General features: G+C 38.8%; 1 protein-coding gene across 1 annotated transcript in view; it reads right to left on the bottom strand.

Annotated features, from left to right (window-relative positions):
• stx1b (syntaxin 1B) overlaps window positions 1-27,893 on the bottom strand; it is a 78,108-nt gene that overhangs the window by 23,495 nt on the left and 26,720 nt on the right. The window contains exons 3-4 of the mRNA XM_008287593.1: window positions 1,888-1,962; window positions 763-862 (exon numbers count right to left, since the gene is read on the bottom strand). Of these exons, the coding sequence (XP_008285815.1) occupies window positions 763-862; window positions 1,888-1,962 (175 nt within the window). The remainder of the gene's footprint in view (window positions 1-762; window positions 863-1,887; window positions 1,963-27,893) is intronic.

Here is a 27,893-nt window from a genome sequence, read left to right as displayed (position 1 = left end):
GTCTGTACTGACTGTGTGTTGCCATGTTCATCCTCTACAGCAGGAGGTTCTAACCTGTATCACTGCTGTTCAGCTGCCTGGTTCATCGTCTTTCTCACGTGTTTCTTGTCTATTTTCTCCAGTGTTGTGAAACTGTATTCAGACCTGACTGGTGCAGGAAGTTTCAACTGTTCCTGTGTGATAAACACCCTGCTAGTGCTTCAAATAAAAGCCTCTTCCGGTTAATGTGAAAGACAAAGTGATCAGAAACCTTAAAGTAAAACGATACGATTCCACCAAACTGCTGCGTCAGCGAAACACAAACTGGTCGCTGTGGGACGTTTTTCTGTTCTTCCTGTTTATTTCTTTGTTTGTTTGTATGAATGTGCAGCCTGCAGCAGCGTTTAGAGCTCCACTGGCTCAGTCCCCGATGAGCTGCTAAAGTACATAAAACCAACAGCACACTGGGGACACAACGTTCATACTGCTGAGGTTCTACCGACTTCACTCCAGAACCAATGAGATCATCAGAACCACAACATGTTTAGAAATGTGTTACAGAAAGTTCTTCCCTTCATATCGTGAGGCTGTTTTGTAGGGAAATGTTCTATAAAGTGTTCCCTAAACGTTCAGCTGCAGGTTCTTTAGAGAACGTTCAGGAAACCATTTCAGAATCAGACGTCTTTGTTCCGTCTCAGTGACCAACAACCAGCCTTCACCTGCACTCACACAGCTGACGTGTTCGCTGCTGTTGTGTGTTCGTGTGGTTGTGTGTCGTCTTACTTTCGTCAGGGTTGGGTGCGGCCAGGATGGCGCTGTGCTGCTTCTTGACCTGCTCCACGTCCTCCGACAGCTTTTCTATACAGCCTCTGATCTCCTCCACCTGAACACAGCAACACAAAGTTCAACACTGACAGTCACAACGCAGTCTTAGCAACACTACATCACTTTGACCTCATTATTCCTGTTGTATTCATAGTGAAAGGACAACAGAAACTATGGTAAATTTACATCTCTTTGCATTTTTGTGTCTTTTTGTGGTAATTTTGCATCTCTTTGCAGTTGTTTTGTGTTTCTTTGAAGTCACTTTATGTCTACTTATGGTCTGTTTGCGTCTTTTGCTTCTGTACGTAGCTGATTTGCGTCTTTTTGTAGGACTTTTGCGTGTCTTTGTGGTCGTTTTGTGTCTCTGTAAAAGTTTTGTTGTATGTTGTTGGCATCTTTGTGCGGTCATTTTGCATCTCTTTGTGGTTGTTTTGTGCCACTTTGTAATCATTTTGCATTTCCTGTAGTGGATTTGCGTGTCTTTGTGGTCATATATGTCTCGATGCACTTGCTTCAGGTCTCTTGAAGTTTTTTTTTGTCTCTTTGAGGTCACTTCCTGCCTCTTTGTGGTCAGTAACTAACCCTTAAACAAGTCTTCATCCTAAAACTAATCATCAATGCGCCAGAATTTTAGTTTTTCTTAACTAAATCAGAAATTTGAGTCGAACCAGCACCACTGATTAATGTCACAGCTGATGGAGGATCTACGTCTGTGTGTTTGTTTTAGAGGACGATCCTCCTCCATCAGCTGTCTGCTGGTCTCGGCTCTCCCACCACCACACAGCAGAACCAATACTGCTATTGATCGCTGCTCTCAGCGTCTGATAATCTAATCCAGCTGTGAACTGATGCTGACGCTTCCTTGAAATCACTGAGCTGTGAAGATGTTTACATGTTTGGCTGCTGGTTGGACCAAAAAAGATATTTGATGACATTGTTTTAAATACATCACATCCTGTCATAAGTGATGCAGTCTGAGCGCCAGGAAGGAGGCAGATTTATTAGTTTTACATGTAATTAAATGAGGATTTCAACACTGACATGTGCAGTATGTTGGGGGTCAGAAGGGTCCGTGTGTCTCACCTGTTCGAAGAACTCATCCATGAAGTGGTCCCTGTCCACCTGCACCACCTCCTCATCATCGTCGCTGTCCTTAGCCTGCAGACAGGAAACAGCAGCTTTAAAACCGGCTTTTATTCTGTAACTCCGCAACTCTGCGGCCACGTCGAGGTTTGATGGATGAAGTGCCTTGTTTTAGTCACTTTATGTCTCTTTGTAGTTATTTTTTCTATCTTTGTTTTCACTCTGTGCCTTTGTTGCCACGGTGATGGCGGCGCGCATAGATGCAGCGCCCCCTTCAGGAGACAATGAAAGTGAACGCTTTGAGTGTCTTGTCTATCCCAGATGTTCATTCCACAAACCTTGCGGCCGGGAGACTTTGCTGGGCGTCAGGACAGTGGACGGTGCTGGAATTGCGGCGATCAGTTGTGATGTGGACATACGACACCAACATGGAGTCCGATCGGAGACGACACCAGCAGTTACCCGAGAGAGAAGGAAACGCAAACGGTACGAACGTAAACAAAGGAGGAGGAAGAGAGCTGGGATCCATGCTAGGCTAAAGGCTAACCCCTCCAGACCAGCAGGACCGTCCTCCTACTCTCCAATGTCCGCTCCCTCCATAACAAGCTGGACGAGCTACGTTTGCTGAGAGAAACCCACAGAGAGTGGAGGGACTGCTGTGTGTCTGCTTTAACAGAAACATGTCTCCATGACAGCATCCCAGACGGACATACAGCTGGAGGGGATGCAGACAGACAGCTAGCTCTGGGCAGCATCTGTAGCTTCACCATCGTCACACCATCATGTGTGTCTTTGTGTCCCTGAAGACCTTCCAGGACCTGAAGAGGTTCACCATGTTCAACGAATGGCGGCACGCATGGACGCAGCGCCCCCTTCAGGAGACAGCGAGAGTGAACGTTTAGTGTCTTATCCCAGACATTGATTCACCAAAACCTACTACTAATGAAATGATCCTGAAGAAACACTCTCTCATCTTGCCTGTACTACTGTGTATGTACAGCAACATGACAATAAACCTGATTTGATTTGTTGTCGCCTCAAATCTCTTTGCAGTCACTGTACATCTCTGTGCGTGCCTTTGTAGTTGTTCTGTCTCTTTTCAGTTGCTTTACGTCTCTTTGTAGTCGTTCTGTGCCTCTTTGTATTTGCTTTTTGTCAATGCATAAACACAATCCTGTGGCATTCTGAAAAATCTCTCACAGAGAAACAAAAAGTTGTAAACAAACAGACGAGTCCACAACCGTAAATTAAAATACTACAACTTGGTGTGATCCAGTATTTCTGTAGATTATTTTCACAGATTAGTCAGAAAAAAACAGTAAAGATATTCTCAGGGTCATTCACACGTCTTCAGCCAACAGTGAAAAAAACACCAACTTTATCCTCATGAAACAAACAAAAGAAGCAAGTGATCAGAGTTACGGAGCTGGAAGCAGCAAAATGTTTTCTCTGTCGCACAAAGAACACAACTTTATTTTTAATTAACCTCAATTCAACAAGAGACAACAGTAACCCAGTTCGGGCTGCAGCTCACGATGATATAAAAATTTAAAATAAGTTTAAAACAGATATTTGTACAGAAACCTGTCTTTAAAATGTCTTTAAGTCTATGCTCAGGCTACAGGAGAGCAGCTGAGGCAGACTGAAGTAAAGGCTAATTGAAAGTAAACCCGTTTCCAGTTACACTAAATGGATTTCTGTTATCGTACACCGAGACGTGTGTGTCTGTGTCTGTTCTACTGTTGTGTAACTTGCAGATAATGAAAATCTCCTCACTGATGTCTTTAACTGAGCAGCTCAACAAACTGGGACATCGAGTGGCTCACGGTGTCCTGCTGCAATAGAAAACTGCTAGTTAGCATTAGCATGCCTCTCACATAATGTAAACTTTAGCAGTTAGCATTGCTCATCAAAAATATCAGCTGATTAGTTACTAATCAATAATCTGCAGCTGAGGCATCATGGGAGCTGCAGTCAGTTCCAATATCAGTATAACCAAAACACACAGTTCACCAGGAAAACATTCTGTCTGTCCTAACACACAGTGTGTTCAAAGAGTATTCCAAAAGTACCGGCATGTCCTACTACATATCGTCAGATTTTGCAGTTTGCAGTAAACTTTCTGACCCACAATCCTTTGCAGTCTTACATCACAGTGTCTGAGTTTAAGTTCCAGTGGGTACTTTGTGAGGGCGACACAGGTGTGTGCTGGGGGATTGTGGGTACTGTAGTCCAAAATTAACTACATCAATTCATGTTGAAAACAATCTGAGGTGAAACTATAACTCCGGATAAGATTACGTAAAGTTTTCACTTTGTTGACAAAGAGAGAGCATATATTTAAAAAAAAAAATAAAAAATTTAAAAAATGATCTGCTGATGTCTTTCCTGAAAATTTTACACTCTACCCTTCAACACACAAAAATGTACACAAATATACACAGAGAAACGCTTATGAAACACAGAGACAATAATGCACAAAATCACACACAGAAAACACACCTATTCACACAATTACAGAAAAAAACATATCAGCACACAGACAATAACACATAAATGCGCACCAAAGACACAGAAAAACAACAAAAACCCACTGAACTCACAAAGAAATGCATATAAAACACACAAGCATACATAAAACACACAGAATTGCACATAAACACACACAGAAAACAGAAAAATGCACATTAAACACAAACTTACACAAAACACACTAAACACAAACAGAAATGCAAATAAAACTCAGACAAAAACACACAAACACACACTCTACTCTGAACAAACTTTGCTAAAAAAATGAGCTTCTAACTTAAAATCTTCAGATCTTCAGTTTTGTCAGTTTAAAGCTGGAATCTGGAGTCACCAAACAAACAGCTGCAGCAGAGAATTCTGGGAAACGAAGTCAACTGATGATGGAAACATTCAGAGGCAGAAAACACACACTCAGTTTGGAATAATCGCAAATCTGTGTGTGTGTGTTTCTCCTCTGCAGATCAGATCAATACAGACAGAAATAGACGATCAGCCGCCTCCACAACAAACACACACACACACACACACACACACACACACTCTGCAGTATGAAGCTGGACCAGCTGACGAACTCTGAGGCTGCACTTTATTATTATTACTATCATTTATTGATTTATTTTTCAACAGGTTCTAAAGTTCTGTCTGGTTCTGGATGTTTGTCTGATTCTTCCTGTGCCGGTTCAGTTTTATCTCCTGTTTTATGAATGTCGAAGCATTAATTTGCTCTTTGTGGACACTTAGAGTCCAGTTTTATGGTGCAGTTTTGAAAAAGAGTGTATTTTTATGAGGTTTTGATTTCTTGGCTTCACTGTTTACGATTTTTTAAGTGTTTATTGCTTGATTCTGTTTTTTTTTTGTGTGTCTGTTTGAGTTTAAAGTGGATTTTAAAGGTCTCACTTTGATTTCTGGAGGTTTGTGATTTGTTCTGTCCAGTTGATCAGCTCCAAACGCCACAAACTGCACAAGATTTACACTACATTACCCATGATCCCCTTGTGTCACACTCTGACTACGTGATCCTCTGCTGTCATGCTCTGAACACTACATTACCCATGATCCTCGGGTCAGACCGGCAGCAAGTTAAAAAACTAAACCCCAACAACACCTTCTTGCAGCTCTCTGACTGGACGTTTGCTGCTGAAATGCACCATGGGAGACGTAGTTAAATCCTCCATTAGCTTTGACTTTTAAAAATATCTGTCCTCAGGTGTGTGTCGTTCCTCCACTGAGACCGATTTCAGTGTGTGATGCAGATGATGTCAGATACACAACGGCGACCCGAGGCCACAATGTCACACAAAGGCACAAAGCAGACACGTGCAGCTGATGTGTCCAGATACTTCTGGTCACATCTACACCTGTACGTGTGTGTCTGTGTGGGTTTCAGGACAAACAGCCGCTGAGCATGATGGGAAACGGGCCTGCTCTCAGCCGATAAGATCCCTCCACCAATCAGCTGCTGGCATCAACAAAAGAAACACAAAAACACGCAAACATGCAATGATGTAAAAACACACAGACGCACACCTGTCAGACCTCATAAAGGCGTCACGGAGCAGCAGGGGCTGATGGGAAAAATGTTTCAGCCAACGCGGTGAAGAACAACGTCAGAGTATTTAAAGATCAGCTGATTGGTTAAAACCTGACTTCATTCTGTTCCTCAGTCGGCTTTAGTTTGATGTGAAGCTGATCTTTCACATTAAAACACTTTATTTTCTGCTAAACTGGATTTCCGATGCTGGAATCTGAAGATTTGATGTTTTTAGGGAAAAATCAGATTCATGATTCATCAGGAGATTATTTCTCTTTTCATGAATCCGTTTTTATTTCTGCGTTTCAGGTTTGTTGAGCTGTAATAAAGACAGAGTGTCTGAGTGAGTCCAGACCCTGAAGGCATCGCAGTGACAGCAGAGGACTCATCGACCTTCACTGATCTGATCTGTGAGACGTCCAGGAGATAGACAGAGCCGCCAGATAACCTCTGATACAGCTGCACAGCATGTGAGTCAAACAAAATAAAATTAACTAAAAACTGAAAACACAGGCTACGATAAGATAAAAGTATAACCAGCTACACTGAGCTAAATGAAATAGAACAATATAAGATTACAACAAAATACAAATTAAACTAAAATGAAAAAATAAATCAGTTTAAAATCAAATAAAAACTAAATAACATGAAAAAATAAATGTAATTGAACTAAAACTTCGCTCAAAATCTCATAAAAGATAAAATGAAAATAAAACCAATTAAAGCTAAACTAAAATAAATTCATAAAACAAAAGAAGATATTAAGAGATTTTGAGAGGAAAACTGATAATTAAAAAAAAGGAAATCTGCAATAGTTAGCAAAGCAGCTTAAATATGAGAACTTTTTTTAAAATTTTATTATTACATTATGAAATATTGTAAAATTTCACAAGTTAACAAATTTACAGTTTAACCCTCAAACTTGTTGAGTCAGCAGTGACACCATATTTGACTGTGATAATCAATCAATCAATCAATCAATCAATCAATCAATTAAATGGACTGTTTATGTTGTCACCATTCTTGGTTAGATGACACTTTGAGCCCTACAGCGGCCAATCAGCATCCTCGCTGCCTTTAAATGGGCCAATCAGAGCCTCTCTACTTGCTTCCTGTTTCACTGCCTCTGTATACACATATATATATATATACAGTATATATATATGTGTGTGTGTGTGTATATATGTGGATGCAGCTCTGCAGGATGAAGGACATTTATTAATGATTCATCTGAGTGAATCGTTCTACAGCAGAACTGGAACCATCAGATCTGGACCTGATGGTCCACATGTGACTCTGAAATCAGCTGGTTGGTTCCTTCCTGTCGGGGTCTAACTCCTGGTCTAAGATCAGCACATAAATGTTTAATCAGCTCTGCAGCACATCACTCCACCTCTCACGTGCTTCACTTTGTGTCCAGGATGTCCTGATTGGCCGCTGCTGCAGGAAATAAACACAACCTTTGGACCAATTCACAGGTTCCTCCAGGAAGTAGCCATCACTCCAAAGTCTGGAGCCAACTCAACGCTTCTGCAGCAGCTCTGAACACAACTGTCAGTCTGAGTCGGTTTATAGTGACTGGTTTACCAGCTACACACACACAGACCCACAAGAAGCACAACGAGACACAAAACCACCACAAAGACACAAACAGCTGCTGTAACAAACTACTTCTGCACTGAACTTCTAGTCTTATGCTGTTGGTCCTGCTGATCCTGAAGCAGCGCAGACAGTCGGGTTCCATGTTTGCAACGATCAAGGACAGAATATAAATTTGGAGATTTTCATTATTATTCATATATTATATTTGATTTAGAACTAAACAACCTGCATAAAAAACCAATAGAAATCCACTTTATATGTAAACGTCCTCCCTGTGCAGACTTCTGGTTCCAGACAGACTGAGCACGTGCAGATCACAGCTTTCAAATATCAAACTTAAAAATACGAGAGTCTAAAACTAGAAAGCTAGCAAATGATGTCATAATTGTTGTCATAGTAATGGAATGTATAAAAACAATCTAAAACTATATGAATTATAAGTATACAAAATATAAAATACAACTGAGTATAAAACAGGTTTCAACTGTGTTGGCTGTGAACACGTCTGTAATTTATCACCTGACTGATGCAACATGTTTACCGTCTGTTAGCGTGTCATCAAACCCTCCTGACACACACACACACACACACACACACACACTTTCCGTTTCTGGAGATTAAAACCAAACTGCAACCAACTCATCACCAAACGAGGATCAGCAGCTGAAGAACTGGACTGAACCAAAACACGAAACAATAAATATGATGGGATATAACATGATACTGTATTATGACATCCGTCACAGTAAAATAAGATATGATACAGTAAAATTTGTTAAAATACATTAAATAAAATACACTAAAATGCTCAACTATGTGCTACACAACACGGTACGATGCTAAATGTCATGATGCGATGCTACGCAACACAATACAATGCTAAATGGCAATATACAATGCAAAACATGATATGATGCTAAACTATATGCTACGCAATTCCAGAAAATTCTAAAAAGTATAATGTGATGCAACGATGCAATGCAAGGTTACGCAACATGACACAACATGACGCTAAATGATATGATGGTAAAAACTGTGATGCGATACTAAACAATATGATCTATTTCACAACATGACACTAAACTGCAACATGATGCTAAACAATAAGATGCTAAGGGATATAATATGATGCTAAACAACATGCTACGCAGTGCAATAAAAGGCTAAATGACACAATAACATTCTAAACAACATGCTACATAGTGTGATATGATGCTAAAGACATTGGGCGATGCTAATCTACATTATGCAAAACACAATCTGATGCTAAACAACAGGATATGATTCTACACTGCATGATACAATGCTAAATTACATGCTACATAATGTGATACGATCCTAAACAATATGACACTAAATGATGCTACACAATGCGATGCAAAATTAAACGATGTGACCAACACTGCGTGATACAATGCTAAATATCGCCATGCTAAATGACTTGTATCACAACACAATAAGAGACTACATAACACAATATCATTTACACAATATGATGTCAAAAATAAAAATAAAACGCTACAGAACAAAATACAAAACTAAATGGCACTATGTAATGCTGACCAACAAACTACACAACGTGGTATGCCACATGATGCGATACAATGCTAAACGACATGATACCATGCTACACAACATGATACAACACTAAACTACATGCTACGCAACATGATACAACGCTAAACTACATGCTACACAACACGATATGATACTTCACAACATGATACGATGCTAAGCTTCATGCTACACAGCTCAAAACAGTGGTAAATGGCATGGTGTGATAAAATGCTACACAATGTGAAGCAATGCTACACATCACAAACAGAAACTAAATAGAGCTGTGCAATTCTTAACGACATGCTACACAACACTATACAATGCTAAATAGCACTATGCACTGTGAAACTACAGGCTACACATCATGATATGATATCAAACAACATGATACGATGCTAAAAATCCATGCTACACAACTTGATGTAATGCTAAATGGCATAATATGATGCCACACAACACGCTGAAATGCTGAATGCACTATTTGATGCTACAAAATGTGATAGGATACAACAAAGATCCTTTTGACCCAGTTCGGTTACATTTTAGAGTCCAGCATTAATAATTCAACAATAATTCAGCTGAAAAAAAAAACTGCTTCAGATGAGCAAGTCAAACAAAATAAACACACCTTCATCACACAGAGTCAGTTCATTTAATTAATATTTGATAAGGTTTGAACGCTAAATACTGCAGTCCACCATAAATACAGTTTATATTCACATTCACAGCTGAACTGCAGGAGTCATTTTGGAAACTGAAATCGAGGTCATGAGGTCGAAGCGGGTCAGAGATGATGAAGTGGTTTCATATTTTAATTCAGAGCCAAAGCTGTCGGTGTGTTTCTGCAGCTGCCTCTGATGTTTCCTATATATTTCATACATGGACTGTTTCGCTGTGAGCTGATGGTAATGAAGCTTTCTATTAAACACATATGTGGACATGTGTGTGTTTACGGCCAAATTAATGTGATTCATGTGACCGAGTGAGCAGCCTGCAGCTCTGCAGAGAGGTAGAGGAAGAGGAGGACGAAGACGAAGCCATGGGAGAGGAGGGAGGAGAGCGGGGGGAGGGGTGAGGATGGGGGAGGGGAGTCAGTGATGCTGCTGCTGTTCAAATAACTGGAAGATAACGGAAGCTACAACACAGGCGGCAGCGAAGTGTGCAAAAATGATCAGTTTAAAATCTGTCTGGTTTTCTGACCTCACTTTGATACCCATAATTATTTCTATTTTTGTGGAATAAACAGAAACTAAACACATTTTTTCATATTATTGAGACAAATTTCCACGTGGAAGTTAGTTATAACAATATACCAACCTATGATGGAAAAAGTTCATTTCAGTGGCGTTAAAAAAGCTGTTAGATTAAATTGGTATAAAACATTAGCAAGAAAATATGTCATGAAGGGATCCTGAAAAACAAGACGTTTCTCATTATAACTGAATGCACAAGTTTCAGATTTCATGGTGAAAGTTTGTTGTTTTACTGATATACGGACATATAAAACCTAGTTTGGACATTTGTTAAACAAGATGAAGTGACACATTGTCATCAGTTTGGATGTTTGTTTGAAAAGCTGGTATGATGTTGGAAAAGTCATTAAAAGGAAAAACTGGTGCCTAAAAAGACAGGAACATATGTCATGAAATGGTCCTATAAAACAATTAAAGGATCACATTACGACAAAATGTCACGTAAAAATAATAAAACTCATTGGAAATGGGGGGCTTTGCTTTTCATGTTATGACATATTTGCACATAGACTGAGATCCAGTTACTTGTAAATACAAACTAAATTGTTACAATCATTGATGAGAAAATATGTCATATTGGCATGAAAATGATCTTATAAAAACAACAAAAACTTCTCACTAAAACAACAACATTTCTTGTAAAAATTAGAGACCTTGTGTTACAATTAGGTAGTTTCTCCTTTTTAATGTTATTAAGGCAAATTTCTATGTGAAAGTTGTAACAATATACCAAACTATTATGACAAAGGCTAATATTAGTGCTGGTCAGAAAAGCTGATGTGCTGTTGGAAAAGTCAGAAATTGGAATAAATTGGTGTCTAATAATAGCAAGAAAATAGGTCGACATCTCATTACGATGACAAAACTTCTCATTAAAATGATAAAATATGTCAAAATGAGAAAAGTGCAAAATAAATGGTTACAACCTTTAAAAAAAACAGTAAAATTGTGTGATTTAATGGTCACACATTGTAAGAGATTAAATCACAATTTGTAAAAATATAGATATTTTACATGGACATTATCCAGTTGTTGTTTTTTTTTTTTTTTGCAATCAAGTAAATTCATTATTTTTTTCTGTGATTCTACTAGAAAATGTAAAATCAAAAACAAAATCATTCACCATTTGTTCAACTCTTTATACACACATTTTTGGTGTGGACATTTTTTACAGTGTTGTTTAAGATTAATATGTAAATTATTACTTCTTTGGGTGATTTTCTAGTAATCATTTATTTAAACAAAAAACAGGAAATACAATACAAAGCAGTAAATTCTTCCAAATACTACCGGTAAAAACATTTTTTTTCTTTTTAATTATTTTTTACAGTGTACTGATGAAGTTATGAGGTTCAGAAATGATGGATAAGTGTGACATTTGGAGCCACCTCCATGTACTTCCAGGGCCTGTAACTGTGAAATCTTTAAAGCATGAAGGTGAAACTTTGCAGAGCTTCATTAAATGTACCAAAGTTACTGCAGATAAACAATCAGCTGATTCTGGGAAGGTCAGGGAGGAGGTTTATCCATATTTAGGGGATATTATATGTCTTCCTTTCAGCTCCTTCCTTCTTCTTTTACAATCTTTTTTGTCCTCTTTCTTTACAATCCTTTTCATTTTCACCCCTTTCACGTTCTTTATTCTATTTTCTGACCTTGGCGTCCTCTCTGTGTCGTCCTTTATTTCCTTCCTTCTTTCCTGAACATATTGTCGCCTCCTCTCCTTCCTCTGCTCGTGTTGTCATGCAGACTTAAATCAGGACGTTGACCTCAGGTGTCAGAGTGTGTTGTGATGCCAGCAGAGTGTGTGTCTGTTTGCATGCATCACTACACACACTGTACACGTGTGTGTGTGTGTGTGTGTGTGTGTGTGTGTTAGCAGTGAACCACGCCAGCAGCCAGCCATGTTACCCACAATCCTCTGGGGTCTCTGGCTCGACCCAGAGTCCATCTGTGCTCTGAGCGCTCGCCACAAACTGAATTCACCTTCAGAGGTCTGATTCTTAAAAAGCTCCTCTGACGTCTCATGAAGCTGATTCAGGATTCAGACACACATGAACGAACAACAACAACAAGAGGCTGAAAACCTAAAACCTGCAGCAGCGACTCTGGAATCCTCTGTTTATTCCCAACACTGAAACATGAGGCGGAAAATTAAGTCTGTTATTCTCTAGTATCAATTTGGCATGTTTTTTTCTTCTACAGGCAACATGTAAATGATTTTTTTTTTTAAATTCAGTGATTTTATTAAATATTATCTGTAATTTAACAAAATAGGGATTTTTTTTCCTAAAATAACAATAAAACTATTACTATTTTTAATCCTTCGTATTCACATTTTTTATTTATTTATTTTTTTAGTGCTGGGACTTCAGCGCGTTCATTTCGATTAAATTATAGAAAAAAATAACGCGTTAAAAAAATCTCACCTTTGTCAGTTCTCTAATTTCTGCCTCACTGCTAACACTGATGCACAAACACACTCCAACCTGGCAGGTGGCGCTAATGCACCTAAAGTTTGTTTACCAGCTGCGAAGAAGATGCACAGGATGGATTGAGTGATGGAAGACGAGACCGCATTGCAGCTTAGATAAGAGCGTGGTTGTGTGCAAAATGTGCAACTAAGAATGTTAAGACAAAGTCGTAAAATGTTGAACATAATCACTTTAATTGCACTTTGAGTTTGCACAAATCTGTGAATGTAGTAGACAGATTTAAAAAAAAAAAAAAAAAAGACAAATATAGATGAAAAACAATATTTTTGTTGGTTAAGTTAATGTAAATGTCTATTTATTGATTCAGCTGTCAACAAAAATATATTTAAATTTAAAAACTTGCTATTGACTATTCGCAAAAAATCACAAAGCCTCTAGTTTTTTTTAAATCGCATCCCACCACTAATTTTTTTTTCTTTCAAACAGCATCTGTAAAATGTATAGACTTTTTAAAAAAAAACTGATTTCAATACAGTAAAACTGTATAATTTTATAGTCCCACATCCTAAAAGAACACTTAAAAAACAGACTTATGTGGAAATGTTTTTTTTAATTAATTAAAAATAAAGTAAATAAAGATAATCTGTGATTTTAGTAGATATCATCTGGAATTTAACAAAATGGTGGAAATTCTGTAAAAACAACAAATTTAGACTGAAAAATTTTCAATCCTTCATAAACATGTTTTTTTCATGTAATTTTCTGTCATTTTACTAAATATTAAATTTAGTTTAGGAGAACAAGGAAAGTCTGTATAATAACCTAGTAATGAGAACTAATAATATAATTGTTTTTACAGTTTGTAAATCAATACTTCTTTGGGGATCATTTTACCAGTTATTATCTATTATTGAGCATAACAGGGGACGTCTGTGGAATAGTGAAGTAGAGGTCAGAGGGACAGACTGCAGGTCTATCTGTAGAGAGGCTTTATCAACAATTAATTAAAGTGTTTCTGTGTTGTAAGATTTATTAGTTTCAGCGATTTCCCACATCACTTGGGGGCTTGTCCGGGATCAAGAAACCTGTTTGTTAAAGACAACTAATCATTCTGACGATGTGTAGAGCAGTCTGAAGAAGTAATTTGGAGTCGTATTGGATTAGTTCTGAGTCATCTTGGACAAAACTGGAATAATGTTGGACACGTTTAAGGAGTATCCAACACACACTAAGGATCACTTCTCACATGTTGGATGTCATTTTTAGGTTTCAGACATTTGGAATGTTTGTCGTCCTGGACAGGGTTTGAGTAATTTGAATCAGAATTTAAGACATTTCAACACTTTGTGAGTCATTTTGTACATTTATGGAAACAAATATATTAAAAGCTGTCTTAAATAAAGGTTTTTAAAAAAAAATAAATAAATCTTTGTTAAATCAGGAATCAAAGAAATTCAACTTCCTTATGATTTGTGTCATAATGACAGTAAACATTTCTGAGTTCTCTCTCCTCCTTCGTTCTGTTCATATAAAGGTGCAGGACTTTATATGACAGTGAAAAATGTGACAGAAACTGCTGCTGGAGATTCAAAGGGATAATTACCACCGATTCCTCGTTACATTGTTAGAGAACAATCAGGTGATAAATCAGGTGCGTCTTCACTCGGACGCTTGACCTTTAGAAGGTCGTTCATACAATATCGCATCTTCTATGCGGTAATTCAAACCAAAAAGCAGCCTGCAGTTGGTTCAGACGTGACGGCTTCAGACAAATTCAACCAGACAGATTCAGGATTTCACCTTTAAAGTGCTTCACAGATCGTTCTGATGCGTCTGAAACACGTCTGCTGTGTTCACTTATACAGAAACAACAACACCATGCAAAATATGGACGCTCCGATGTGACCACAGAGTAGAAACAGTAGAGTCAGAATAAAAGACGAGTGACATCAAACCCTCCTGACACACACACACACACACACACACACACACACACACACACACACACAGCGTCTGTCTTCTTTCTTTATTTCTTTGGGTCTATAAATAAACGGTCAGACCGACGTCGACTTGTTCTCTGCGGAGGAGACGCCAGAGGGACGGACGGGGTGAATAGAGGGACAAAAAGGAAGGACGAGGAGGAGGAGGATGGGGCTTATAATGGGGGCTGTTAATGGACCGGGGCAGGAGGGGTAAGAGATTAGGAGGAGGCCGGGTTAAAGAGGTTAAAGGATGGAATACCACAGTCCTGCACCAGTGGTGGAAAGTAACTAAGTACATTTACTGAAGCGCTGTGTTTTAAGTTACATTTTTGGTTACTAATGCTTGATCTGTGTGATTCAGTTTGACTAATTGTCACAAAAACCACCTATCAGACACGTGTAATGCAGTCCTGATGTCCCAGACAGCTGGACACAATGAAAAGCCAAGTTTTACTACAACTGTGTCTGTAACATTATTCTGTCCAGTCAATTTAAATAAGTTTAAAGATGTCTGTGATTCACTTTGGACTCGTCAAACAACACCTCCCAACACTACTTATCAGACACTAACAACACAGTCTTGCTGTCTCTCACCAGACAGCTTAATGTAATGGAAAGGCGCTATCCAGCAGAGTTTCACTGTCCTGAAATGAAACTACACACGTCAGCGATGTCAATGTGACAAAACGACAGACATGTCTGTGCTTCAGTTTGGACGAGTTACACAATAACACACATACACTACATATCAGACACTGATGATGCCGTCCTGATGTCGCTCATGTTTTTACATTTTACTGGTGTTACTGCTGGATTGTTAGACTCAGCTCATGTATTCATTAGGTGAGTTGAACTATCCAGCATTTAAACTATTGTGACGAGTCTTTGTAAGATGGTGACGAGTTTTTATTCCAGATATCGAGAACATTATTCTGATCAGTCAGAAGTACATTTAGAGATCTCTGTAGTTCAGTCTGAACTCTAGTTAAACTAACAGTGGCTGTCAGACACTCATAATACAGTAGAGCTGGTCCGAATAGCTATTTCTGTTCTTCGGATATTCGGCCCCAATTAATGATGAATATCCCGAATATCTGGGGGTGCCATGTGGTGGTGGCGGGTGTGTTCGTTCAAACAGGCTCAAGCGGGCGGGACGCACAGGCAGCATTTGGCTACTTAGACCAGTTTTGGTGTTTAGGTTAGCGGTCACGGTACCGTTTCCGTGGTGGCAGCAGGAGGGAGAAAGATGAGTATTCAGTCAGATGGGGCAGCAGATATCCCGATGAACTGATATTCCGATTCCAATACACAGCGAACGAACAGTCGGCTATTCAGCTGTTTGGGTCCAGCCCGATTCGCCAGACAGCCAAACATAACCGAAAGCCACATTCACATTTACCATTTTCTGCGACACCCTACTCCCAGTCCTTACATCTCAAACTGGAATATTGTATTTTTCACTTCACTGCATTGATCTGATACCTTTGCAGGTTTAGTTTGCCAATAATTAATAGAATCAACAAATACATTATGATATTGTTTTATAGATGAAGATAAAAAAAAAACTTTGGTGATCTGTGAGGGAACATTCATAAAGCAGCAGATATAAAATCTTCTTCAGTAGCTGCAACATGGAAGTGATGAACACATGAACGCATCAATAATATTTATTGTAAAAATAAGACATCAACAGCTACATCTGTATTTGAATCGTTCTTTTACATTTGACTGTAAAATTACATTGTTTTATTGCATTTAAATCTGAACAAAATCTTATTATTTTACAGATATTTGCCAATATTTGAAGGAAAAATAATGTATTCTAAGGACTGACAAGTGGCATATAATATTTAAAGTGTTATTTTACAAATGTTTCCTGTTTTGATAAATTACAGATAATAACTGTTATAATCACAGGAAAAATATTTAACTTGCATTTTTTTTTTAAAAGTCAAGATTTCAGTATTTTTACAAACACTAATCTGAGTGACAACATCAATAGACTGTTTTAAAGTATTTTAATCCACTAAAATATCTTTATTTTGAGTTTTGCTGTCATGTTTGTAGTTTTTTGTTGTTGTAGTGTTTGTTGTTGTTGTTTTTTTAACAGTACAGTATTTTACTCCATTTGACTTTTTTTCTGGCACATCTGCTTCCAAATTCTCACAGTTGTTTTTCCTTTTCTTTAAAAAAAATACAGATTCCTTTTTACAGTGTGCAGATATCTGCAATACATATCCATGTTAAATATTAAATGTTACAACTGTCTGTGTTAAATTCAGGAAAACAAACTGCTGCATTTTTCCTGAAAAATCAGATTTTACATGAATCTTTTTTTAGTTTTCAGTCTGACTGAAAGGAAACAGTTCTTTTTTTTAAATTGTATTAGAAATCTGCATTCAGGATATTTGCATCCTACACATGAAATCCTGTAAAGGATCTGAGTATCACATGCAGATTTATGATCGCATGAAGAGAATCCTCTGCAGCAGCATCCTCCCTCCCCTCCCCCTCCTCGCTGCACTGAGGCACTCTGGGTAATCGAGCCGTTTTCCCAGGATGCAGTGAGTCATGGAATCAATAGATAATCTTCTTTTAGTCGGGTGGCGGCTGGCAGCCAGCGTCGCTCTGGATCTGTGTCCTCACAGCTCAGCTCCTACCTGCACATTCTTACACATCAACACGCTGCAGAATTGTCCCAATGTCTTAGTTCAGCAGGATTTTATTCGGCAAAGATAAATAATCTGATCTCACAGCATCAAAGTCACTCAGATGTCAGACTGAAGGAATTTCTGCTGTGAGATCACAGCTGGATTCTTCTACACCACAAAGAGTCAATCCTGACTATAAATAAACTCTTTTTAACTTCTGTGAGAGTTGTCCAAACTGAAATTCACTAATTTTACGAAGTGTGACTGTATAAGAAAACGATAAAAACAAAAAAGATTAATTAATTAAATGAAAAAAAACTTTTAAAATTCATTTTAAAAATGAATATCCACGAAAGCAGCATCAGAAATAACAACCTCTCCATGATTGGCTCCTAAAACATCTGTTAAACTCATTAAGCATCACATCTGATGCATAATCAATAAAGTATTGATCAGGTATTGACACGCACCAAGAAGAATCACAGCAGAGCTTCTCCTCAGAGTATTGATCACTGAACAATGGTTTTATCTGTGATTTATTTAAACCTGAATGTACCGTGAGTTTCATTTCACACTAATTCATCTACTTCTGTAAAACGTGTAAATAAACCACAAACCTATTAAGAACCTTCCTGTAGCCTTCAGAGAACATCTCCGATAGTGGGACCAAACTTTGAATGAGGTACAGCGATGAATGTCTCATTAACAAGATGGAGCTGCATCGGTTTATTGGTGAAACACACTCACTCAGTCACACACACAGGAAGACACACAAACACACACCTGCATCTATAGATGAGCCACAAATGATATTTGTTTGTGTATTTGTTAAACAAGAGAAGAAATTTAAAAAAAAAGATAAAACATAAAGCAACTAAAACCAGAGCTTCTGAATTAACTGACCACAATAAGACACAAAATGATGATAAAATGTCACATATACACAAAATAACCACAAAGAGATGTAAAGCAACCAGCAACAGACAAAAACAGACACAAAATGACAACAAGTGACTACAAATAGAACAAAAACATCCTCAGTCGGATAGAACACAACTGCAAAGATGTAAAACAAAAGATAAAGACACAAAAAATACCCACAACCAGCTGCAAAGAGACACAAAATGATTGCATAAAGATGCAAAGCAGCCACACGGACAGACAAAGACTAGAAAGAGACATAAAGTGACTTGACAACACTCCTGTTAAGGAGGTTTAAGGGCCTGTTGTGTGTCTGTTCTCAGGAGCCTGTTGTGTTACAGTCAGTCTATGAACTGCACAACTCACTGCTACACTTTAACTGAAGCAGGTAACTTCAAAACACAAACTGACAAACTTACACCTGAACTGAGCTCCTTCACAGCTGGAAACACCTTCATCTACACTCACACAGACACACTGTGGTTGTCACACCTGCCAACAGGGTCCCCTGATTCAGTTTAAACCTGATTCAGTTTAAACCTGATTCTGTTTAAACCTAAGTCAGTTTATACCTGATTCAGTCTAAACCTGATTCAGTTTAAACTTGATTCAGTCTAAACCTGATTCAGTTTAAACTTGATTCAGTCTAAACCTGATTCAGTCTGAGCCTGATTCAGTCTAAACCTGATTCAGTTTAAACTTGATTCAGTCTAAACCTGATTCACTCTAAACCTGATTCAGTTTAACTCTGATGGTTTCATTGCGTGTGAACAGCTTAGTTTAATAAACAGAAAACTGATAATCAGCTCCTTTGTTAATGAACTTGCTGATTATGAATTGAGTAATTAATAAATCTCAGTCAGGTGTTGCGTGTTTGTGGTTCCTCAGTGTTACCGACAGCAGACACGAGGTCAAATATAAAACGTTCTCGTGATATTAGAACCAAACGTCCTTCAGGATCAATTTCCTGAAACGCCCTGATTCCAACTGAAGCTTCCCCAGAGACACGTTCTGGTGTGTGTCTGTGTGTGTCTGTGTGTGTCTGTGTGTGGTTTTCAGGCTGCAGGTGATTGTGACCTAATTCTGTTTTTTTTCTCTTATATGTGACATAGATGTGATTTTCTTTAGGAACACAATCATCACAATCGAACTGTCTGCGGTGCAGCGTGACCTCAGTGGTAACGTATGGGACCTCATGCAGCAACAGTCTAGATTTCTGATTGCAAAGAGACACCAAATGACCATAGAGAGACAAGAAAACGACTTTAAAGAGACACAAAATGACCACAACCAAACTGAAAAGGACCATAAAGAGACAGAAAAAACTAAAAGAGACACAAAACCACCACAAATAGATGAAGATAACAACAACGAGAAGCAAAGCCATCGCTAAGGTTTTAGCTGCCATACAAAACAATTACAGACTCGAACCCATTAACAAAAAGTCATTCAAAGTTTGGTTTGACTTTAGCTGGAGAATGTAAATATTTCCCGGTAAACAGCCTCAAGCCTCCTGTTCATCTTCGGTATGAGGTAATGGACATTATCTGCAGGAATCTATTTAAAGGAAGCAACAGTGGGGCAGATGGAGGTGCGGCAGAGTTAGAGCTCTTCGCCTCAGCCATCCACCGACCTTTTAATGCCTTAATTCAATTCAATAACTGCCTGTAATCACTTTGGCTCAGGACTATTTATACTGCACTTCCTCAGCTGGATCAACCACAAGACGCTGCAGAGCGATGGAACAGCTGCCAGCGTGCCCACGAGCAAGACGCCCAACATCCACCTGCCCCCGTTATATCTCCAGCTGAACCATACAAACTGTTTACAATTATACGAACTGGACTGAACACATCCAGGTTGCACATCGAATAAGCATTTCATTTTGAAACACATTCCTCAGGAGCTACAAATAATCCCATTGGCCGACTGACACCTGAGTAGGAGGAGCTAAATAAACCCTAAAAAGTTACTCAGGGGACTTATTCCCACCACTTACTACAACGCATGGTCGCAAGATAAAAATCTAAGTTATTGATTTAGATGAACATCATTGTGAAGGTTGGACTGACATACTAACACTGGTAATTGCATCAGATTAATACTGAGTGATATTTAAACTCCAATTTGTTGTTTTTGATGTCAAGGTTGCTTAAAAACACGACTACAGTTGTGATAAGATGACGAGCAGTCAGGTGACAAAAATTCAGGGACTTTTCGGCTGAAGGGCAGGAAGTGTTTCCACAGAGCAGAGAAGCCAAAAGTATAAAAAATCATAAATATGTAAATAGTTAAATACCTACAGTGTGTCGAGCCTTCATTTTTGTGTGTGTGTGTAACACCTGTGGACACCTGGAAACACATTGAACATGTTGATTCCAGGTTTTTACATTTTTTTTAAATCAATGATTTGTGTCATACTGACAGCAGACATTGAGTTCTCTCTTGTTCTTTATGGTGGTACGGCGGTACAGGATTTTATATTGCAGTGAAAAATGAGCCACAGTAAGGAAAAATGTAACAGAAAATGAATTATTTGCTGAGATTATCGAAGAAGCGGTTCATCACGATACCTTGTTTTAATTCTGTCACCAAGGCCTAAGTTTGAAGACCGTATTTAAAGACTTTTAAGACATTTAAAAAAACACGAAATTGTAAGAAGTCTTGTCAATTAACAACCACTGGGTGCAAAATAAACGTAACAATGTCGGCCTAAAAACAAGATTTGCTGATCTTTTTCCTTTTTTAAAACGTAGTAAGCCTGCTAAAGACCATGAAGTCTAGTCTCTCCTCACACTTCTGTATTAAACTCTTGAGTTTGAGCATTTCTATTTCAGCTTCCATTATTTAAGATTCTACTGACATGCCTGTGATACAAAGACTTGGCAGCGACCAGCAGAGGATCAGCCACAGTGCTTCATTTACGATCAATAAAACCACTTAAACGCTGTTTAATCCCGCCGTCTTTCCCGTCCTGTGACTCAGAGGACACACCTGTGACATCAGCATCACTGCCTCGTCTACATTTCCCATCAGTCCACAGCCGTCTGTGTTCAGCTAAAACAAGGCGCCATCTGACTGACTGACTGATGTTTAGATGCTGAATGAACAAAACAACGAGGAGAGGAGAAGCTGCAGAAGAAGATATAAAGCGAAAGAAAAAGATGTAACGCAAATGTAGAAGAAGAAGATATGAAACAGAAGATGCAACGTAGAACAACAAACAGATGACGATATCAAGCAGAGGAACAATATGTAGAGCAGTAGCAGAAGAAAAAGTAAACATTAAGCAGCAAAAAAAGGAAGAAGACTTGAAGCAGCAGAAGAAGAAGAAGAAGAGGAGGAGGAGGAGGAGGAAGCTTGCTGCTGCTTGCTGAGCTGTGGAGGGGGGAGGGGTACATCTATAATACATGAGCACACACACACGCACATGCGCTCATAAAAACACACATAGGAACACACAAAAACGCACACCGAGGAGGGACGATTGCAGGGCCATTAAATGGAGATGCAGCCATAAATCACATGACCACCTCCTACTGACCAATCGGCCCACACAGTCAGCAGATCAGCTGGTCAATACCACGTAGGAGGGTGTGTGTGTGCCGGCGCTGCTGCCAATGTGAGGACCCGCCGCTCACACCTGCCATGTGAGGACCCTTTCAGAACAAAAGGAGTTCTGTGGAGGAGCTATTTAGAGAAGAATTACTGGTTCTCGATTTAAAGCAAAAGTCCAGTCAAAGAGCAGAACCGAGAGGCTTCAGCAGGTACAGACATACAGGTGTGTGTGTGTAGACGGAGAGGAGGGAATTACTAATCTAATGAGAACACACTCTGGATGAGCTGCGTCTCACCTGAAAACCGTCAAACTGCTGAAAGAACACGCTACAGACTGTGACACGCACAGAGGAGAACGGAGTCACAGCAACTAGAGAACTAACAGGGAAACAGCCGGAACATGTCGGGTCAAACTACTGTAGGGAAAAGTAAAGAGCAGTGATGAACAGAATGATAGACTCAGCAGAGAACAGTGGACAGTGAAGAACGATGGGCAGAGTCAATAAGAGAACAGTAGAGATCCATGTGTGTGTTACTGTGTGTGTTCTCTGTGTACATAAAGCTCCACCCGTCTGGTGCTGTCAGGAGAACAAAACAAAACACACTGTCATTTTTTTATCGCTACGACAACCACACGGAGCCCCGCCCATCCCCCACCTGCTGCTGTAATCAATGAGACTGAAATAGGATACGCAAACACTCACACACACTCACACACTCTCAGCAGTGTATCAGCAGGTTAAAATAAAGCAGCAGCAGCTCGTATCAGCAGCAGAACAGTAAACGCATCGCTGATCTGCTGCCTCAGCACGTTCTTATGTTTGATCCGTCAGTCGAAGGAACTGCTCTCTACGAACACAGGAAGAACACCTGAGCGCACCAGGATGCCTTTAAAACCAAACGCACAACCAACACCTGAACACACCAGGATGCCCTGAAAACCACACTCTGTACCGACACCTGAACGCACCAGGACGCCAGTGACAGCAGCTGCTGCAGAGGGAGGCTGTCTGACATGACCAAGCACTTTTATGCAGTAGCTGGAAGAATGACACAGCACTTTCATTTTTTTTTTCTTTTTTTTTACTGCCCCTCAATCTGCTGATTTCTTAACATCTGAGTTGTATGTCCTTAGCTGTGAGAGAACTGAAAAATCCAACACACACCTGAAGTCACCACATTCACACCCTGAGTTTACAAAGCTGCTCTGTTCTTAAGTGGTTCTGCAGAAGGTTCTCACCAGCTGAAGAACCTCTTTAATCTGGGGGTGGTTCTTCACTATGAGGTTCTTTCAAGGTTCTTCATGATTATTGGAGTTCTTTAGTTTGGTAGCAGGTAACAGCGTGAAATCAGAGCTGCAGCTAAACGTTATTTCATACGAGATGAACATTTGATTGATAAAACAGAGAAATGTTCATCACAGTCAGAACATGACGTTCTGTCTGAACAACAACCCAGAACCCAAAATATTTAACGTGCTATAGTGGAAGGAACCCATGAAAATGCTGCAGACTCTAACATTTAACATTTTTGCATTAAAAAAAACACTTTAAAGATGATCTTGTTATCAAAATAGGATCGTGGAAATGGTTCCTTAAAGAACGCAATTTTGTTTACGTTTTTGAAGCGCCATTGATGAGTGTCGAGGGTTCTGTAAAGAAGCTCTTGCTAAATGGTTCACTAGAAACTGGGCTAAAATTGGTTCATATATGGCATCACTGTGAAGAACCAAAACAGAACTTTTATAGAAACATGAAAACCTTCGCTTAAAGGCTTCAAAAGCTCACATCAAAGAACGTATCATGTGTTCTAGTCCACATATATATGCAACCCACATTATTATTATTATTCCTTCATACTGCAGGAGGTTTAATCTGCAAAAAAACAGAATTCATATAAACGTTTGTTTGCAACCAGGTTTTCTTAAAATGTCAGTTCAAACAACTATTTTATTTTTTAAATTAAAAATTGCTCTACAAAGAGTGTATGTGGCTTGAAACAAGAAAACAAGACAAAGTGCTGACATCAGAATCCATGCATGAAAACACCTGACATGATTGAATTAGTATTGACACTAACTGAAATCAAACACTGGAGGACTCAGTTAGAACCTGAGGTAACCTGACAAAACGGAGATTTATGCAGGGGGAAGGATGATGAGGATGGGGGAGGCAGCGTCACCATGACGATGACATAAAAACTGTTAGTTAAGAGCTGCTGCGATGACACATCTGTTCACAGCTGCAGGAGTCTCAGCGCCAAATGTTTTGTCCAAAGACATTAAGCTTGATTTCATTTAAACATTTAAGAAGCTGCAATCAGAGAATTTAGACTCTTTTTATTTTAAAAATACTCAAATTGATTAGTTGGAGAATAATTTAATAGTTCACAACTAATCGATTGTTCGTTGCAGCTCCAGTTCTTTCCTTCTCTTCAACAGCAAAGAAACCTCCAAAAAACCTCCACCTGAACATTACACGACAACTGGCAGAAATTCATCCTGATTCTAAAACTTGTTGGAGGCGACCAAATGTGAGGTAAAAAAAAAGGATTAATTCATAATGCTCTGTCTGGGTTTAAACTGGAGCTTTTCCAAATGGAGTTTGGTTTGATGCAGGCTCATTCAAAGGCTGCAACTCATGATTATTTTCATCGTGGATTATTTCTTAATTATTTTCTGCATGAGTCGAGCTGCTGTTTGGTCTCTTAATTGTCAGAAAATGATGAAAAATGTGGATCAGAGTTTCCTCAGATGTCTTGTTTTGTCCATAGATACTTAGATTACTGTCACAGAAGAGGAAAGAAACCAAAAAATATTCACATTAATGAACAATCACAGAATTTATACTGTTAATAATTAATGATCAAAATAGTTGGAGATTAATTTAATAGCTGAAAACTAATCAATTAAACTTTGCATTTCTGGTGTAAAGAAGCTGCTAAACCCAAACTAAAGTCTGCATGAAAATCTGAATCGTAAACTACCAAATGTGTGAAATTTGGTGTTTATAACAGCTACTGTTGGTTTGTATTTAATGAAAGTATCTCCTTTTTTCTAAATTACAATTACTTTTGTGCCTTGCAGTCACCAGTAGACACTGCAGTTTCCTGATGTTCCCTAAATGCCTCACAGTTATCAGTGGATGCTGGAAACAGGTGAGTTTATCCACCTGCAGTGTTTCTGTCAGCAGAACATTTTAAACATTAAAATCTCAGATGAACTGTGAGAAGTTCAAATCCTGACTATTATGTCACTGACTGTGCAGCTGATGTTGTTTCCTGCTCATTTCACTGTCGCACCATTTCAGCCAACCAATCAGAGAAGAGATGGGAGGGACTTGTCACCATGGTAACCCAAAAAATGGAGGAGAACATTCAACATGAGGTGAAAGAGTCGTATTTTAACCAGAACCAGGATATTTTTCTAAACTCTAACAGATTAATTTTGCTGTCTGAACTCAAGTTCTAACATGTAAAAGGTTCTAACAAAGTGAGAAATGTACGTAAACGGAACCAGAAAGAGTGAAAACCGAAAGAAAACAACAGAAAACCAAACTTCATTCTGAGATGGGACGTAAACTCTGGTCTTCTGGATGAAAGTCTATTAATGAATCATGTCTTCCAATGGTTCTTTAAAGAACCCCCAAAAGATGCCAAACAGAAACTTCAATAGGTTCTTTAAGGGACCATTTTTAAGCAGTCCTCTGTTGATCCACTTGGTTCTACCTCGACACCAGGACTTGATCATCGTTATTTTAAGCAAGACACTCTGAGGCTACAATTTGCAGATGGTTCTTTCAGGAACTTCAATGAACTGAAGTAAAAAAATATGTTCTCTACAGAACAGTTTCTTTAAATGGATTTCAAATGAACTCGCAAACGTGCCTCATAGAACCATCAAGTAACGGTTCCTTTCAGCACCATGAATGGTGCTCGAAAGAAATGAGGTTCTTTTAGGAACCATTTTCATGATAGTTCTTTATAGAACCAACAGGTTCTATTTTGATTTCAGATCCTGATCATCTGAATCTAACTGATTTTGAAGCAGCACATTTCCTGTAGAATATTTCACTTTATTAGTACTTTTATTTTTAGTGTTACTGCTGTGATTTACCTGAACAGAAAATGATTGTGGAACTGATACAGTTCTCTACTCTTAGAACAATGAAGGTGCTAACTGGAACCAAAAGTAGTTCTTTTCAGTGATGCAACAGAAGAATCATTTTTAGTTCTACAATTAAATATTTAGCAAGAGGTTCTTTAAAGAGCTTACAAAGGTGCCGCAAAGTACCATCAAAATGGTTCCTTTAGGCTCCATAAATGAGGCTCCAAGGACGTTTAGCAAAAGTAAATTCTTTAAGGAACCATTTTCCTGATAGTTCATCGTGGATCCACCCGGTTCTCTCTTTATAACAGGACTTGAAATATCAAGAATGTGCAGCATTTCTGGGCTCCCTCCATGAGAACACTTTAAATATTTTGGGTTCTGGACCGTTGGTCAGACAGAACAACATGTTCTAAGATGTCGGTTTGTGATTTGTAATAACTGTGATGAACATTTCTCAGTTTTCTGCTATTTTATCGATGAAAAGATTCATCCAGAATAAAACAATGTCTGGCTGCAGCTCTGCCACCAAACCAAAGAACTACTACAGACATGAAGAACCTTCAGTACTTTAGAACGTCTTTGTGTTTTAAGCCTTTCATGTGTTATTTTACGCCGTTACAATAATTTAAATCTTTTCCTGGTGAAATAAAAACGTTTTTAAGGACTCATCTGTTCTTTTAGGTTCTTTATTCGGTCCGTGTGACACAGAGAATAAAACGGAGCTCACAGATGATTTTTAACCTTTTATATATATACTATAAAAGTATAATTTAGTGAATAATTTAACAGATTTAGGCGTCAGTTTGAGCTCATTCTAATTCTTGGTGAATTTTCCTGATCAGCCTCTCAGGATTTAAAGGATTCTGGTTTTAAAAATCAGATCTGCATCAACCAGTCAATGAAAACTGACATTTTCAAGGTTTTCTACAAATGCAGTTCAAAATCTGAAACGGTTTCCTGCTTCGACTCCATTATTTTAGAATTTAAACACATTTGTTGCCTGCATTTACTCATTCGGACTTTAAACTCTTCTTTTAACACGTAGCTGTGGACAAACTAAAAGATCAGCTTAAAACAGGAACAATTTTCTATAAATTGGTTAAATTTTCATTCAGTGTTTCCACAATTCTCCTCAGATTCTTTAACAACAGATCTTCTCACAGCAGGAGTCGATGGAAACAGACAAGTTTATGGTTTTCTACAAATTTGTGCTAAAAACTCCTCGATACCCTGTTCAGCTGCTCTAATGATTAATTCAGTGAACCAACACATAGACAATATGTGGATGTATTCTCACTCAGGTTCTTTAATCTGTTTAAAATCAGCAGGATGATGGATGATGGGAGGAAAGGCCAGTGAAGATGGAGGAGAGGATGAAGAAAGGATGGAGGGATGGAGGGATGATGGAGGGATGATGGAGGGATGAGGGGAAGATGGAGGCTGGAGCTGAATTCAGAGGATTTGGAGGCTGAACAGGATGAAGGAGGAGAAGTGATGGATCAGACGAAGGATGGACAGCAGTGCGGTAAAAACTCCCGGCTGCTGAGGCTGTCACTTTTTAAATGCAAATCACCTCCACACACACACACACACACACACACACACACATATTCAGCTGCTGATTTATTGATCAGAAACTATTGATCAGCTTCAGACCCCCAAAATATAAACGTAAAATTCAGAAGGAGGCAAAAAAACAGCATTAATATGTGAAACTGTCCAATAAACTATCAGACATACTGTAGATAGATGACAGATAGATTTATAGATGGATAAGCAGACAGGCAGACAGATGGATAGATAGATGTGAGTTCAGTCTATCTGAGGCGAACCCGGTTGAACCCACTGACGGTGGCTCCTGAAGCTGCTGCAGAGT

This window comes from Stegastes partitus, unplaced genomic scaffold (genome assembly GCF_000690725.1).
Source record: "Stegastes partitus isolate 25-593 unplaced genomic scaffold, Stegastes_partitus-1.0.2 Scaffold508, whole genome shotgun sequence".
Classification (NCBI taxonomy): Eukaryota; Metazoa; Chordata; class Actinopteri; family Pomacentridae; genus Stegastes; species Stegastes partitus.
The sequence above is the reverse complement of the archived record's forward strand: the minus strand, read 5'-3'. Positions and strand labels throughout refer to the sequence as shown.